This window comes from Rhipicephalus microplus, chromosome 1, assembly GCF_043290135.1.
Source record: "Rhipicephalus microplus isolate Deutch F79 chromosome 1, USDA_Rmic, whole genome shotgun sequence".
Taxonomy (NCBI): Eukaryota; Metazoa; Arthropoda; class Arachnida; order Ixodida; family Ixodidae; genus Rhipicephalus; species Rhipicephalus microplus.
Window position 1 is genome coordinate 43325123 of NC_134700.1, and position 17324 is coordinate 43342446.

At 45.0% G+C, this 17324-nt stretch overlaps 1 protein-coding gene across 8 annotated transcripts in view; it reads left to right on the plus strand.

The window, feature by feature from the left end:
- The window catches only part of LOC119178803 (proteasome adapter and scaffold protein ECM29), an 881180-nt gene that overhangs the window by 485633 nt on the left and 378223 nt on the right, over positions 1–17324 (plus strand). For 7 of the 8 annotated variants that reach the window (XR_012895350.1, XM_075895092.1, XM_075895224.1 and 4 more), the window contains one exon: positions 13743–13913. The exons of the other annotated variant lie outside the window; for it this stretch is intronic. Coding sequence is in view for 6 of the 7 variants with exons in the window: in XM_075895092.1 (XP_075751207.1) it covers positions 13743–13913 (171 nt within the window). In the remaining variant the exon portion in view is untranslated. The remainder of the gene's footprint in view (positions 1–13742; positions 13914–17324) is intronic. 8 annotated transcript variants of the gene reach the window in all.

Genomic DNA, 17324 nt, shown 5'->3' on the forward strand with positions numbered 1-17324 from the left:
CTATGGTGCTGTTGTTATCTGTATCCATTAGGTTAATGTTGATAACCAAAACAACTTGCTTATTTTCTGCGGTGATAATGTCGAGTGCAGCAGCTAAATTATGTAGAAAATGCGGAATAGACGAAGATGGAGAATGGTAAATGCATGCAATGATCACTTTATTTAAACAGAGGAGGGGAAGGCAGCCTCGATCTATACAGATTCACAGTTCGGAATATTCAGAGATAGGTCAGTCCTGCGCTTGTACTTTATCTCGGGCGATAAAGTACAAGTCACAAGTACAGTCAAGGTAGTTCTCTTCACAAACTTTTTTTTCATAGGAGGGATGGTTGGCAGAGGAAAGAACTGCACCATCGCGACATTGTTTGTCTCGAGCTATAGTGCCGAGAGGTGCACTGTCGATATAGCAAGCCTAACATCTCTCATTCGCAGTAGAGAATGGGTTGGCAGGGAGGGGACGTAGTCATGAAAGAGCACTCGAAAGAGGCTTGTAAACTTGGAACACCATGAGGCCAAGATTGTAACCTGATCTCTTCGTAGATGTGCTATGTCTTGGTGGCCATCAACCGAAGTCAGTTGATGGCCACCCACAATTTCTGCTAGTCAGTCCAGCTTTTGCGAACTCCGAACAGGTTGATGGTCATCCCCAGTTTTCAGCATGGTCCTGGAAACGGCCGAGCTCTGGAATCTCACAGGAAACTGGCAATGGCAGTACGGCAGGCATGAATCCGCAGTGGGCCTACGTCAGCAGCCCATTTGTTCTGAGAGCTGCATGGTGGAATGCTGGAGCTTGCAGCAGTTCTAAAGTCAGCGGGCATCAAGTTTTTGTGAGGTGGCCGCAGCCAACACTGCATTGATTCTGCATAATGCTGGCGACAAGACTGGAGACAGCCTGAAGCTCAATGCTTTAATGGGGTTAGTCGTGCTGCATGGTTGCGCAACTGTATGCAGCAGGCTGGCATCTAGGCTGGCATCTGCAGAGGGTACAGGGACTCCAGTGATACCTTTTCGAAGACTAGATGGTTCATACTTGAAAAATTGACTTGCTGTGCAAACTTGAAGGAAAACGAGAAGGGAGACAGGAAAGAGCGCAGACTATCAACTGTTTATTGTCGTGTCATGAAACCAATATATAGGCACGCTACGCTGCGCTTCCATGATGCGTACAAAACCAAAGGTCCGGCAAACAAAGCCGTCACAAAACACCTCAAATGTGACAACCGCCACAGTCTAAGCTGCGTATTCACAAGATGTACACTTCTATTCTATCTAATTTCTTATTTTTTTTTTCATCTTTTTATTGCACCCAGGATAATCAAAAGTGTGAACATAGGAAAACGTACTCTAAAAGCTTTTTTTTTTACTTTTAAAGAGCACTTAGCACAAAATAAAACAATAAAACAACATTTTTTTAATCACCTCAAAGCAGCACTGAAGCAGCACTGAACGATGAAGCAGTACGCCGAGAGAGTCAAGAAACAAAACGTTATGAAACATTACTTAGCGTCGCATGGGAAATAAAACGGGAGATATGACTGCACACTCATAAAAAGGTCAACAAAAGAAAAGAAAAGAACACCTTGCAAGGTGCTGCCCACAACATTAAACATGACCGTGTAGGAAGACTATTTTTCTCTCCGAAAGTGAAATTGAAGGCATGCTTATGCATATGTCATTAAATTGCCTGATAAAATATGTTTCGATATTCTCCCTTTTGGTCTTTTCACATGCCTTAGCCATGACTGACGCATTCTCGAATCGAGGGTTGCATCCACATCTCCTACAGTGGAAATCTAAATGACACCATTTTTTTCTTTTACAACCAGACTGTGCTCACGCATGCGCGTGTTAGTTGAGACAGCGCCCCGTCTGCCCTATGTACGCCCTTTCACACTACAAAGGGATCAAAGAAACAACTGAAAATACACACTTAATGAACACGTTTGCATGCTTTTTTGAGCATCCCGCCTTTTTCTGTTTAGTAATTAACGAACAGATCTGACCTAACTTTGTAGGTGTGAAAAATGCTACATCAACACCGTACCCATTAGCCATCTTTTTTACATTGTGGGAAACGCTATGCAGGTATGGCATAACACACACAGGCCTCTTCTCCCTTTCTTTGGCATTAAGACCCCCGCCATTGTATCTTTTAAGAAGGCTTTCGCTAGCACTAGATATACAGTTCAACCTGGATACAGTGTACAACCAATAAACGAAACTTGCTTAAACGAAAATACCTCATTAACGAAACTAAACGGGCTCGTATGGCTGGATTTCTGTGTTGTGCAGGATAATTTGTCGGTTAATTGAAACAGTGCTTATTGGTCACCTACGGTTTGACTGCACCAACTCTAAACACAGCATAGACTTGCTCATGCCAAAGGTAGTCTCACAACCATGGCAACACCTTGAGATTGAGATAAGCCAATCTAGTAGCCATTCTTGCTTGTGGCGGTGGGAGGAAAGTCAGCGAGTCAATGGTGCGTTAGTCCTATTTGTGCGGCTAAGTGCAGTGGATCATGGTGTTATTTCAGCTTCATGGAAAGGAAGTAGCCACACCATGCACTCTCACTTGAAAAAAAAAAAAAAAAAAAACTTCAGATTCTTCAGGAGCTCGATCGAAGCGGCCTGCCCAGGACGGAGGTGGCGAAAAAATATATTCCGAAATCGACGCTGTCGCGGATCTAGAAAGGCAGAAAAAAGATTGAAGGCATTGTTAAGAACAAGACCTTTATATCTGAACTGATGCAGATGCAGACGACGCCTTATGAACAACTAGAAAAAGTTCTTTTTCTTTGGTTCAAGCGTGCACGGAGTTCCAATTTGCCCTTAAGTGGATCAAATCTGGAGCAGAAAGCTCGAGAGATCGCCATGCAAATGGGTGTAAAGAACTTTGTCCTAAGCGATGGATGGCTTAGCCGCTTCAAAACGCACCATTGCCTATTCTTCAAAGCAATCTCAGGTGAGAGTGGTGCAGTCAACAGGGACATTTGCACCGACTGCCAACAGGTGCGGCTTAAGGAAATCTTGATGAGCTTTGAGTCACAAGCCCCGCAGGGGCGCCTGCGCAAGTAGGCGTTTGGTGTGTAGCGACACCACGGACCCGAGCTAACGGGGGAGTTTCTACTCCCTCCCACGCCTAGCCATGCGTGGCTTTGCCATGTCCGGGGAAAAGGGGATCCTGGGGGTTGAGCCGACGCCGGGTGATTGGACCTTTAAGGCCCCCGGCAGAGGCAACACACCCCTTTGGCCCCGGCTTCACGTAGACGGCACCCCTGGGCTGACCCACCCAGGGGAAATCGGCAGTCGCCTTTTCTTATCTCTCTCTCCCTACATCTTCGTCTTTATCTCTCACTATTTATCTGTCCTGTCTTCTACTCTCTTCTGCCTACTTCCAAACTTCCTGGCGGCTAGGGTTAACCCTGTGCAAATAGCCTACCTTGGTCTAGGCGCATTGGGTTATAGTAGCGTTGTACGGCTGGCGTCTGCAGGTTTTAGCACCCGCAAACTTGTAGCGTCCCCTTGTTGGGCTCCGTGGTGGGTGGCCGCCAACGCTTCTGAAGAAAATTAAACTGGCATACATAGAGCATTTCCCTTATTAAGTGACCGTATCGCCTTAAAGCGCGTACGCACCGAAGACTTAGGATTTTTCAACCGATCAAGTGAAAACTTCCCCCATTTTTATGTTATACATAGTGAGATAAGCAGCAAGCAAGCTAGAACTGTATCCCCCTTTGTAGTAGCCAGCTGTCTCACAGAAACTCCTTGAGCCGGGTACAAAGTTACCAAAATGGCCAGCGGAGACCTCCTCCTTGAAGTTCGAGAAAAAGAACAGTTTGAAAAGCTACAGAATTTTTCAACTTTTGGTGACACTCCCATCACTGTAACGCCACACAGATCCATGAACACAACCCATGGAGTAGTATCTGATGCTGATTTGCTCGGCTTGACTGAAGAGGAACTTCTGGAGGGGTGGAAGAGTCAGAATGTGACCAATGTACAAAGGATCACCATTAGAAGAGACAACAAGGTGACACCAACAAAACACCTAATACTCACGTTTGCTTCCAGTAATCTGCCAGAAAGTATTCAAACAGGGTACACTAAGACGTCGATCAGGCCATACATACCTAACCCACGTCGTTGTTTTAAATGCCAGAAGTATGGCCACGGCTCACAAAGCTGTCGTGGTCACCAAACTTGTGCACAATGTGGAGTATCAGGCCACAATTCTGACAATTGCGAAGAACCATCACACTGTGTGAACTGAGGCGGAAAGCATGCCGCATACTCACGGTCTTGCTCATTTTGGGAAAAAGAAAAAGAAATCATCACATTGAAAATTAAAGAAAATATCACATTCAAGGAAGCAAGACGATGAGTGTCGCCATTTTGCTGATGCGGTGCGTCAGGGGGCAACGCCGCACCAGCCCTCGCCACTCCTTCGGCCAGCGCAGAGCGAGCCGTCGGCTGTGGCGCCTGCCCCCAAGGCGGCAGTAGTACAGTCTACTCCGCCTCCTAGCGAATTGAGGCCGGAGACTCCAGGGTCCTCTGGTCTCAAGGCCTCCCCTCACCAGGCAAGGCCTAAAATCCGAACCACTAGCTCGCATGTGCGGGCACCCAGTGCCTCTGAGGAGGCAATGGACACAATGGTACCTTTGGTACCAAAACTGCGGTGCGGCTCCTTGGAGCCCGCCAAGAAAAATAAAAAACCAATAACGGGGCCGGACGATCGTCCTGCCACCTGAATTAACAAGCTAACTCCAACACAGGGTACTCTTTGTACACACAGCAGCGTCCCTCTTGTTTAAATATGCAGACAGAAATATTACAGTGGAACATCCGAGGCCTTCTTCGAAACCTCGATGACTTACAAGAACTCCTCTATGAACACAATTCAAGAGTGCTGTGTGTACAAGAGACACACTTAAAACGAACTAACACAAACTTTTTACGTAACTACATAATCTTCCGAAAGGATAGAGATGATGCCATGCTACCATCTGGTGGTGTAGCGGTTATAGTAAGTCAAGGTATAGCATGCACACAATTACCCATTCAAACTTCCCTCGAGGCGGTGGCTGTCCGAGCAGTTATTCTAAACAAACTTGTCACTGTCTGCTCTCTGTACATACCTCCGCACCACCGTCTTGAAAAACTTCAATTCCAGTCTTTAATAGATGAACTACCTGAACCTTATCTGGTCCTTGGGAACCTGAACGCACATAATGGTTTGTGGGGTGACTCTCGCTGTGATGCACGAAGTCGTCTCATTGAACAATTCCTCATTTCATCAGGTGCTTGTCTGTTGAATAGGAAAGAGGCAAGATACTACAACTTTTCCAACAAAACTTACTCTTCCATAGACCTCAGTATCGCATCTCCTTCACTTGTACCATTGCTTCAGTGGAAAGTCATAAATAATCCATATGGAAGTGACCATTTTCCTTTAGCTTTGAGTACACCAATACTATATGAATGTCCTCCACATGTTCCCAAATGGCTGGTAAACAAAGCCGACTGGAAACAATTTCAAAAGATTACTCACTTAAGTTGGGCTGACGTATGCGGATTAGGTATAGATGAAGCTGTGCAGTACTTCACGGCTTTTCTTACTGACGCAGCAGCCAAGTGCATTCTACAAACATCTGGACTGCCCGGCAAACGACACGTCACGTGGTAGAACACTGAGTGTCAGAATGCGCGAAAGGAACAGAACAGGGCATGGAGGTTGCTGCGAAACTCGCCGACAGCGGAAAACCTTGAGAGCTTTAAGAAAATAAAATCTCGAGGCAGGAGAACGCGCCAGAAGAGAAAGCTGGCACAATTTTTTTCAGGGATAAATTCATATACACAAGAGGCTAAAGTCTGGAACATGATTCGTAGGGTAGTAGGAAAACAAGTACACTCACTCCCACTCGTAAACACACAGGGTGACAGCCTGGAAGATCAGGCAAACTTCCTCGGTGCACACTACGAGCAAGTGTCTAGCTCGTCACACTATACTGAAGCTTTCCAAAGATATAAAGCAAAGATAGAAGAGCAGAAACTAGAATACAAGTGTACAAATCACGAGGCATACAACCAACCTTTCAACTTAGCTGAGCTACAAACATCACTAAACTCTTGCAGTAATTCTGCCCCAGGCTACGACCGTGTTACATATCAAATGTTGAAAAACCTGCAGCTCAAAACGCGAAAAACTTTACTTTCTCTATACAATGCTATCTGGCTTTCTGGCACCATCCCTGCTTCCTGGAAAGAGGCTATTGTTATCCCTATTTTGAAACAGGGCAAGGACCCTTCCTCAGTTTCAAGTTATAGGCCCATTGCACTAACCAGCTGCCTTTGTAACTTTTTTGAAAAAAAGATAAACCGTCGACTTTTATATTTCCTTGAAACACACAATCTGCTTGACCAATACCAATGTAGGTTTCGAGAGGGTAGATCCACCACCGACCATCTGGTGCGTATCGAGGCACAGATCCGAGACGCTTTCATCCATAAACAATACTTCCTCTCTGTGTTTCTTGATATCGAGAAGGCTTACGACACAACATGGCGTTTTGGCATATTAAGAGATTTGTTTCACCTGGCTGTGCGCGGTAGAATGCTTTCCATAATCGAGAGTTACTTGTCCAATCGGAAATTCCGTGTCCGTGTGGGCAGTATTCTCTCCCAAACATTTGTGCAAGAAACGGGAGTACCGCAAGGTGGTGTACTTAGTTGTACACTTCTTATTATCAAAATGAATTTCTTGCACCTGTCCGTCCCCCGCAACATGTTTTATTCCACATATGTCGACGACGTCCAGCTTGGCTTTAAGTCATGCAACCTAGCAATATGTGAGCGGCAGGTTCAGTTAGGTTTAAACAAGGTGTCCTAATGGGCAGAGGAAAACGGGTTCCGGCTGAACCCAGAAAAAAGCACCTGTGTCTTGTTCTCCAGAAAGAGAGGCGTGCACTCAGAACCTGACATTATCCCGGCTGCGGCGGCTGCATTTCCGATGGAGGCGGAAATGTTGTAGGCCCGTGTGCTCAGATTTGGGTGCACGTTAAAGAACCCCAGGTGGTCTAAATTTCCGGATCCCTCCACTACGGCGTCTCTCATAATCATATAGTGGTTTTGGGACGTTAAACCCCACATATCAATCAATCAGAACCTGACATTGAACTGAACGGTCAACATCTGTCTGTCTATGCGGAGCATGAATTCTTAGGCTTAATCTTGGACAACAAGTGGACCTTCGTACCGCACATAAAGTATTTAAAAACAAAATGTTTGAAAGCCATGAATGTTGTAAAAGTGTTGTCACGTACTACGTGGGGTAGTGACAGGCAATGTCTCATGAACCTGTATAGAAGCCTCATTCGCACCCGCTTAGATCATGGGGCCGTTGTTTATCACTCTGGACTCAAAGTGCTTTGAAGATGCAGGACTCCGTGCACCATTTGGGCATCCGCCTTTCTACGGGTGCTTTTCGCACCAGCCCCGTAGAAAGCCTTTACGTTGAGTCAAATGAGTGGTCGCTTCACCTGCAGAGAACTTACATGTCCTTTATTTATTTTCTTAAGGTGAAAGCAGACAAGAAGCACCCCTCATACTCTACTATTATTGATTTGTCGAGCTCCATTCTGTTTCAAAACAGGCCTTCGATGAGGCAGCCCTTCTCAGTTCGCCTGAAGGGTCTAGCTGAGGACACTGGAGTGTCACTTGAACACAGTGTAATGGCTCCTGTAGCATACCCGCCACCGTGGCAGACTATAGATTGCGATGTGTCTTTCCTAGAAGTTACTAAACATGCACCTATTGCCCATATCCGAACATACTTCCTGGAACTTCAACACAAATACACACGTCCTGAGTTCTTTACAGATGCCTCCAAATCCAACTCCTCTGTGTCCTACGCTGCTGTCGGCCCATCCTTTTCAGATGCTGGCCCTCTACATCCAGGCACAAGTATCTTCACAGCAGAAGCTTACGCGATACTTGTGGCAGCAAAACACATCAAACAATTACAAATACCAAAAGCAGTAATTTACACAGACTCCCTCAGTGTGGTAACGGCTCTGCACAGTTTTAAAAAACAAAAAAAATTGCGTCCTTGTCTCACTTTACTCCACTTTGTGCACACTCTACACACTCAAACAACATGTTGTAGTGTGCTGGGTGCCAGGGCACCGTGAGATCGAAGGCAACATGAGGGCGGATCAGCTCGCTGCATCCGTCCACGAGGGCACCGCCACTACACCCATATCAATTCCAGCCCTTGATCTTAAGCCGTCTCTCAAACAAAAGCTCAGGGACTACTGGCAGAGCAAGTGGGACAGACTCACACAAAACAAGCTACACGTTATCAAGCCACACCTTGACCATTGGCCACCAGTATCAAAATCACGTCCGGTAACAGAGGTAACACTAACAAGACTCAGGATAGGACACACATACACGACACACACACATCTTTTGTCCGGTGGCGATCCACCATTGTGTGATAAATGTGGTGAGGCATTAACAGTTCTTCACATTTTAATCCAATGTAAACAATCAGACACTCTTAGAAGACAACACTTTCCATTACCCTACCGACAACATATACCTTTACACCCTGCAATGTTTGTCGGTAGAGAACCGCTTTTTAGTCATAAATCATTGTTAGCGTTTTTAAAAGAAATTCAGAGTTTTCATATCATATACCCGGGCATTCCGTAGCACGACCTCTGCAGAGAGGTTTTCGCTGCGGTGGCTACACAACAAAGCACTTGCCTCACGGCCCTTGGACACAAGGGTATGAACGAGTGAGGCACTTGTGCTAATGCCATACATGTCCACCATTGTTTTTATTATCACCAACTTTTGTCATCTATTTGCACCACACACACCTTTCACGGCATGGTCATGATTTTATTACTTGTATGTTCTTACCCGTTTTACCGCGAGGAATTTTATGGCCCTTATACAGCCGCTAATCACAATCATTGTCCACATTCCTTGTCCCATGAACTGGCGCTCTTTGGCCATCAAATGGCCCTTGCGCCAAAAAACACCATATATCATCATCATTTGAGTCACGAGACGTCTTCACCGTCGACGAGATGGGTCTTTTTTATAAGGCGCTTCCATCAAAGGCGAAGCCTGTAGTGGAGGAAAACTTGGTAAAGATCGCATGACTGTGCTGGTAAGTGCAAACATGGCAGGAAATGAGAAATTGAAGCTGTTGGAAATAGGAAAATCAAGGCACCCACGTTGTTTCAAAGGCATTCGACGCCTTCCTGTTGCGTACCATGCGAACCGAAGAGGGTGGATGACCATGGCCATTTTCGAAAACTGGCTACGGGAGGAAGACGCAAGACTTACGAGGCAAATCAGGAAGGTTGTCTTCATCGTAAATAATTGCCCAGCCCACATTCAGGTTCAAGGACTCCAAGCCATCACTCTGGAGTTCTTGCCAGCCAATGCAATGGCAGTGATCCAGCCAATGGATCAAGGATTCAATGGAGCAATGGATTCAGAACATTGATATTTAGAAAGTTCATTACTGCAGACAATCGCTCCATCAAATCCTGCTTAGAGCAGGCAGCTGGAAATGCTACAGCATAGATTTATTGGCAGCCATTCACATTTTGACTCGTGCCTTGGAGCAAGTGAAGGCAACAACAATGCACAGATGCTTTCATCATGCTGGCTTTTAAGCGACAGAAAACAGTACCGGATAAAGTAAGCCCTGCTGATGTAAACATTGAGACAGTATTCAGTCAGGTCGTGCCCTCTGCCCCTTTCACGCTGCAGGACTATGAATCAATTGATGAAACTGTTCATACCTGTTGGAAGAGACTGTCAAGGAAATGATTGCCAAAGTGCACGATGAGGATCAACCTGCCAGCAATGAATGTGATGACAATACTGCCAGTGCAGTGGTGCCACCAGACCGATCAGCTAAAGAGGCTGTAGAACTTTTGCAGCACTATTTTGAGCATGAGGCTTATCCAGAATTTCCAGCTAATTTGTCAGGCATTGGTGCGTACCTTGTAAAAAAACAACTCAAGCTTGCCAAACAAACCACTCTTCGCTTCTTTTTTTTCTCCTACTCATCCTCATGAATAAGGTGAGGTTTGTGCTATCTGAATAAAGGTCTTGGTTCACTAAATAAGTGTACTTTCTTAAATGAAACTTCTGATAAATGGAACAATTTATGGATTCTCTTCGAGTTCTGTTTAGGAGGAGCCGACTGTATAATGAAATAGATATTCTCGACAAAATTTCTTATGAAGAGGATTTCGTTATATGCAGGCTTGGTAGGAAAATTTGGGAAATAAGTGCTTAAATTGAACAAAAAGGGGACTGAAGACACAGCTGACCCAAAACACTTATTTTAGAGTAAAAAAACTGAGTTAATATTGCGATATCAACTATATGGACACTATCGGCAAGATTTTGCCGTCACTGCCATGTTCCATAACAAGTCCAGATTGATAACTGCCCCGGTATCGTAACATTTACGAGCGGGTAAAAGCACGCGAACCATGCTAAAGCAGAGATCAAATCAGTCGACCCATCCCTATCGTCTGGAAAGTATAACATCTTCCGCGTGTTAGAACTGCCGTCGAATGCTCAAACAGAAAGTAAACCACCCGTCTTGAGCGAGCATGAAACAGCACGGGGAGGGGATATTGCTAAATTAGTAATAATGAACTTGAATTTTAAAGACGGCCGTAATCACTGGCGCGCTTGCTATCTCAGAGAGTAGTATTGAAAATTGTCCGAGTCGGTATTGATTGTCCAGCGCTTGTCTTGTGTCTTCCTACTCCTCTGTCTTCGTTTTTCGCGCTGTTTACCTTGAAAAAATACTATCTCAAGGAGTATCGGTGCGGTTTCAATGCGAAGGGGCAGTGTGAAAAGAACACTTCACCCTGGAGCGACTGTACTTGCTCACACCAGCATTTTGTAGGATTTCCGCTATATTGAATTCAAAAGAGTGGGCTGCCAGCCTCACTTCTTATAACATTACAATATTTTGCTTTCACGTTTATTGCATTAAATTCAATGCGCCGTTGTGGCGAAAGACGGAAGGGCGTGACGAGTCGACCTCTGAAGATCCATCGTCACCGTGGTCTCTATCAGTGCCTAATCTGACATCCCCTTGGTGGTGACGACATGGTTGTCAGAAATTAAGAAAGTAAAAGTCATAGTTTCACTGCAACAGTGAAGAAATGAATAGCAACAGCTTGGAATGTAACGCTGAGAACGGCAAGCGGATCAAAATGTGCAGCGTGCTGCTTACACACAAATGGCGCACAAAAACAACATACACAGGACGAGAGTGAAATGACAATGTTTACCGCTCGACACTCGACGCACTGTTTAAACAAAAACACGGCACAAAACCTAATCACAGGTACAGATATGAGTGTGAACTAACAAGTGCCCTAGTTGTCACTTCGCTGTGTTTGAAAAGCGCTCTTTTTTCTCAATTGATTAATATGTGGGGTTTAACGTCCCAAAACCATCATATGATTATGAGAGACGCTGTAGTGGAGGGCTCCGGAAATTTCGACCACCTGAGGTTCTTTAACGTGCACCCAAATCTGAGCACACGGGCCTACAACATGTCCTCCTCCATCGGAAATGCTGCGGCCGCAGCCGGGATAGGAACCCGCGACCTGCGGGTCAGCAGCCGAGTACCTTAGCCACTAGACCACTGCGGCAGGGCCACTTTTTTCTCAAACGGCGCCCGTCTAGCGAGTCAAGTGATCTTCGTTCACCTGGCAACTGAACGCAATCATTCTGGTCAAATTCGAAGACGCACGGTTCTCCCCACTGAAGGGGAGCGCAGGCTTACAAGCATCCTCCCCCCCCTCCCCCCATTTACCGGGCAAAGCACGCGTGGAAGTAAGCACGCATCGGCGCATTGTGACGATCTGGGTGCCGAGCGTGGGCGGCTTTTTTTTTTTTTTATCTTCAGTTTTCTTGTATTAGATACGTATACATAGACAGTGAATGACTGCGGCGAAGAAAAAAACCAGCCGAGACTGTCTATATAATTGCTTTCGCAATAAAAAAAAAAAGAAGGAAAGCTGAACATCGTCTGAAGCCACACCATGCCCGTGCGCACTGCGTCCAAAACGAAGAGCGAAAGACACGGAAACACACTGATATTGCGCAAAACTCTTTGGTAAAGTGCCCTCCATATGCAGCGCAGCCCCACATATGGAACGCTAACTAAAGGCGTGGCACTGTCAACGCGCGAAAGTATAGTTTTATTATTATTTTTTTATTTTGGCCGAGGGGAGGGGGGGAGACACAGCGGGGCATGCCCCCACGGCAGCGAGATTGGGGGGGGGGGGGGTGGCAACGCCGACTCATGGGTTGCGCGCCCGCCTGGTGCTCACTGGCGCGCAATAACCAGCGCTCGCTCTCGCCTGGTGCACCATGCACGCCTCCGCCGCTACGGCGCCGCCGGGGCAGCGGTTGTCGCGAAAGATGCATGCTTGTACCAAAATGCCCAAATGCGGAACAAAATTTCTAGATTGTCCGGCGGGAAATTCGTTATATCAAGGTCGTCTCACACTGTTACTTTGTTTCAAAAAGGTTGCGAATACATGTGCTTCTATGAAGCGACGGCGGGGAATAGAAAAATTTTGTTATGTCAAGGAATTCGTTATATGAAGGTTTGTTATAAGCAGGTTTAACTGTAATCTGTTTCGGGTACCCAGCGGTGCTCAGTTGTGTGCCAATTGAATCTCACATTTTTCGAACACTTCAAAGTGAAATAACAGAAAAGAGGTTTCAGAGGATCTCAAAGCACATTCTTGTGAGTTAAAAACATGGAAGTGGGTTTTTTTTTTTCTGTTGGCTAGATTGGAGAAGGGCAGTAGGGATGCCGTTCCCTAGTTATTGTTTGAGGCAATGCAGAGACTGAATTGTATTTACATGATTTCCTGCAACCAATGTAGTGTCGACAGCACCTTACACATGAGAGGAAATGATTCTTTTTATTTCTCCACCTCACTCCTCTTCAACTTTTGTAGAGGCACAAGTGAATCAGTGGACTAAGGTGCACTGCCCTCGAATTCAAAGTTCATAATCTGCCCTGTAGATACCAATGTTTATAAAAATATCTGAAATTTCGAATACTAATAATCTTTTACCTTTATATTTCAAGTTAAATTAATTAAAGTCCCAATTGCATAGGCTTCAGCACAATTAGGCAAAGACCATAGGAGACACACTGACGAGCACTGTTACGTACCAACTCGCCCAATTATGTACCAACTCACCCAAGTTAAAGTGCTTTTGGAACTAATTAAAGTCTCCCCCTCTTCTTGGAGGTTCGAACCAGCACTACCATAAACCAATCAGGTTACAACTGTAGCCTTAAAGGCAGCTTAGCCACAATATTGAAATGCAATGGGGCGAAGCATGTTAAAATTTTGAAGCTGCCATTGTCAATTAGATATTTATTGTCTTTGGGAAGTACGAATACTTCACAAATAGTCAAAATTCTAGTGCAAATTGAACCAAATAGCAAACACTATTTGAAAAATGCTCAAAAGTTTGAATATTCGCACACGCCTGGCTTATGTTACTTTGGTAGTTGGGTTCACACCAGTCACATTTTGTCAAGAAGTTGTGTTAAGTATTTGACCAGAGGTGTAGTACTGATCATCTGAGCAGCTATGAGCCGCAAAAAAGAAAACTAAATTTTCAGCAGAGTTCATGAGTCGCAGTGTCTGTTGCAGGGGGCAGCGTTTGGGTTTGGCAGCATTGCCGATAAAGCTGGCGAGCAGCTCAAGGAGCACCTGGGTGCCATTGTGCCCAAGCTCTACCGTTACCGGTACGACCCAAACCCAAGTGTAAGGGCTTCATTTGGCTCCATCTGGGCTGCCCTTGTCAAGGAACCAGTGCGCACGGTGAGTCCTACCGAGAACACTTTTGTCAGAGGTGTTTGATGCTTGCTGACATGCTTCTGGACACCTTGTAACACATTTTTTTCACCTTCAGTGTTGATGCAATGTTTTTTGGTAGCCCTTGTGATTTGTTTTACTGCACTGCAAACCATTAGGGCACATCTTCATGCACACCTCTTTTTGTCTACACCATCTAGCACTTCGACACGATTGGGGCCAGTGTAACATACTAGGAACACACCCTCACGGCTTTTTAGTCAGACGAGAAACATGGGAATGCAATATTTGGTAATAATTCAGCTCTAGCACTTTCTTAAGTATCATGCTCCATTCTCCATTTGAATCTCCTCTCAGGTAAAAATTTTCATTCTCAGTTGTATTATGGAAGCTGGAGAGATTCCCAGTTGTGATTCTTCATTTCTAGCTAAAAATGAAAGAATGTGTGAGTTTCACCTCACTGCTATAGCATGCACATTGGCATGGTTGCTACAGAACCTGTTCATCGTTCATCCAGTGCACTGCACACAGCCAGAGGATATGGTGGGGAAACTTGACAGCTTTTATTTGAACACTTAATTGTAGCAAGTACTAGATGTAGAATGAGTTTCTTATATTCTTGTAGACCACCTGAAAACAATATTCATGCACATTCAGTAAACATTAAGACCACATTGACCTATAAAACACAGTCTTAGCAAAAGTAGTATTGATTTTATCAAATCACATGAGTAGCATCTATACAGCTTTCCAAAGCAGTACAATACACCTTCGTCATACACCCAAAGGCACAGCAGTTAAAAGCAAAGGCGTTTTCTCAGCAAGATCTGATGGGCGCTGCAGTTTATACAGCAGGTGCTATGCAACGATTACCGTATTTACTCGCCTGATGAATGCACTTTTCTCACTTTTTTTCTTGAAAAATTGGAGCAAAGTTGGGGGTATGCTTAATATGTGGGGCAAACTTTATGAAAACTTTATCGGGATCAGCAAAAAATGCGCTAATGCAAAAAAAATTTAGGTCGCTTAGCTTTTTCGCAGTTGGAGTATGCGTAGGCTGTTTGGAAACAGCTTCTTTGTTGCACTTTACTCATTTTCGGTAGTTTATAGTGCTATCTTCTGCAAGCTGTCCACCCGTCGCTAGCGCACAGCATAAAAGTGTTTTGTGGCGCAATCTTATAACTGCAACAGTGGTATCTGCTGTGATCTTGAGGGGCACCAAGAAGCTTGTGCTACGACACACTTTGCCAACTTCGTGGCAACCTCGCACGATGATCACGATAAAGCTGTTCACATTGTAGCAAGTAACCAACATTGCAGCAAGCGACCTTCTAAGTATAAAAAGAAACCATCAATAAGAAGATTAACGACAAAATACGGCCACCACCTCACTTCTACATGAGAAGTTCCTATACGCGTGGAGAACAAGCAAAGGGATAATATGGGGTTTTACCATGCTGCGGAAATCGTCATGGATCATTTCTGGGCTACAAGCGATTTTTCTCTGGTTTTCCAGAAACCTCCAATGCCATAGTGACGAATGACTCTTCGCGACAGCAAATCCTGTCGTCACTCGAAAATCGCGTGCATGTCGTTGGGCCTTAAAACTCGTATTTGCAAGAAGTGACCGTCGGTTGGCGCAGGAAGTTTTGTGACTTTCGCTCACTGTGTGCTTATACGCTGCAATGCCTCTACTCTCTTACCGTTCGTGAGCACCACTTTGGCGCACAAATAAAAAACGGGGACGTGCTACGCATAGATAGAAATAAAAACGATAAGACCCGCGGCAACGAAGAAAAGGGGGAAGGCCGAGTTGAGGTAGCGGAGGAGGGTTGGCATAATAATAAAAACGAAAGAGATTTAATGGGTGAGGAGGCGCCAGGTGTCAGTTAGCGGGACTGCAGTGGATGAGTGTAGGGAGCGTGTTTATTACGCGGGGAAAAAAATTTTAATTTCGACGACTGAAGTTGGTCGTGCATTTAATACGCGAGTGCATTCGTTATGCAAGCAAATACGGTATTTTCATTGACCTAAATCTACTCCAAATAAACTTCAAACGACTTCACTAGCACATATGCATAATTACTGGCGTTTGTTGCAAAGACCCATGCACGCCATTTGCACAAGCATTGCATGGCACAGGGTTATTGGTGACAAAGACTTTTTGTACAAGCCAGCCTACAGTGTACTTGGAGCATATCCCCTTCAGGCGCGAATTAAATCTGGCAACGTGAAAATGTTTTTTTGTTCATAATTTCAATATTTAAGCCTTTTAAAGTAAGAAACTCGAAACAAATGCAAAATATGCTTATTGGTTCAATTTTTGCTCAGCGTCCACATTTGTGGACATTGCGCCTCAAAGCAGTAATATTAGTGAAAAGCGACAAAGAAGAAAACACGCTTTCCATTTAAATTCAAAATAACTTCTTTCAAAGTAATGTTGAGAGAAGTTACCAGAAAAAGTCTATTCAGTGTGAAAGAGGTCGAAGCAGTCATTCTGCGATGTCAGGCAAAGAAAAATGTCACACTTCCTGCAGCGGACGCGGCTCTTGGATGAGCATCCATCCCTCCTGCAGCGTTGTGCGTTGGGTATGTTCATTTGCTGTGGCCAGTGCTGTATGCCGTCATAGCGAAGAGTGCTCACTGGCAGGGGTGACGCATTGGGTGCCTTCCTTTTCATCACCTGGGGGTTCTCACTGCTTGGTCGCCCACGCTTTTTCTGGGGCTTGTTGACGCTCAGCTGATGATGATGATGATGATGATGATGATGATGATCCTTGATAGTCTGGCGCACACCCACAAAGAGGGATCGGCCAAGAACCGGGCGGCAGGATCTTAACTAAAAGGCTAATGGTTTTTCAAACAAAACGTAATTTTGTGTTCTCTTCGTTCTCTTCCTCCTTTTCGTCGTCCGAAATGTCTCCATCGGAAACATCTCCATTGGCTATTTTTTAAGGACGTCTTCCACTGTTTCACCGTCGACTTTTTGTCGTCTCGATGCATGATCCTGAATTCCTGGTGACAAAAAATATTAACGTAAACATCATTTGATGCTGCCGGAAGTGAAACACAGAGAAATAGCAGCCCTTCAACAAAGGAGGCACTGAAGCGCAGTGTCCACGTTCGTGGACGCGAAATTTAGCTGAACCTTTCTGTCATTACAAATGATTTCCTATTGCCAAAATATTGTTAAAAGGCATGCGGGATATCTTAGTTATTACTGACAAATGCAAAATTTCACGCCAGCTAAAAAGGTACGAAGTAAACGATAAAAACATCAGAGCCACTTACGCGTCCCGCCATAGAAAGTGGAGGCGTCCAGTTTGAATTTTGTTTACGATGTTATTTTGAACAAAATGCAAGAGATGGCGCCACGCGTCCTTGCAGCAAGATGCAGAGGTTGCGGGAGCATTGTTT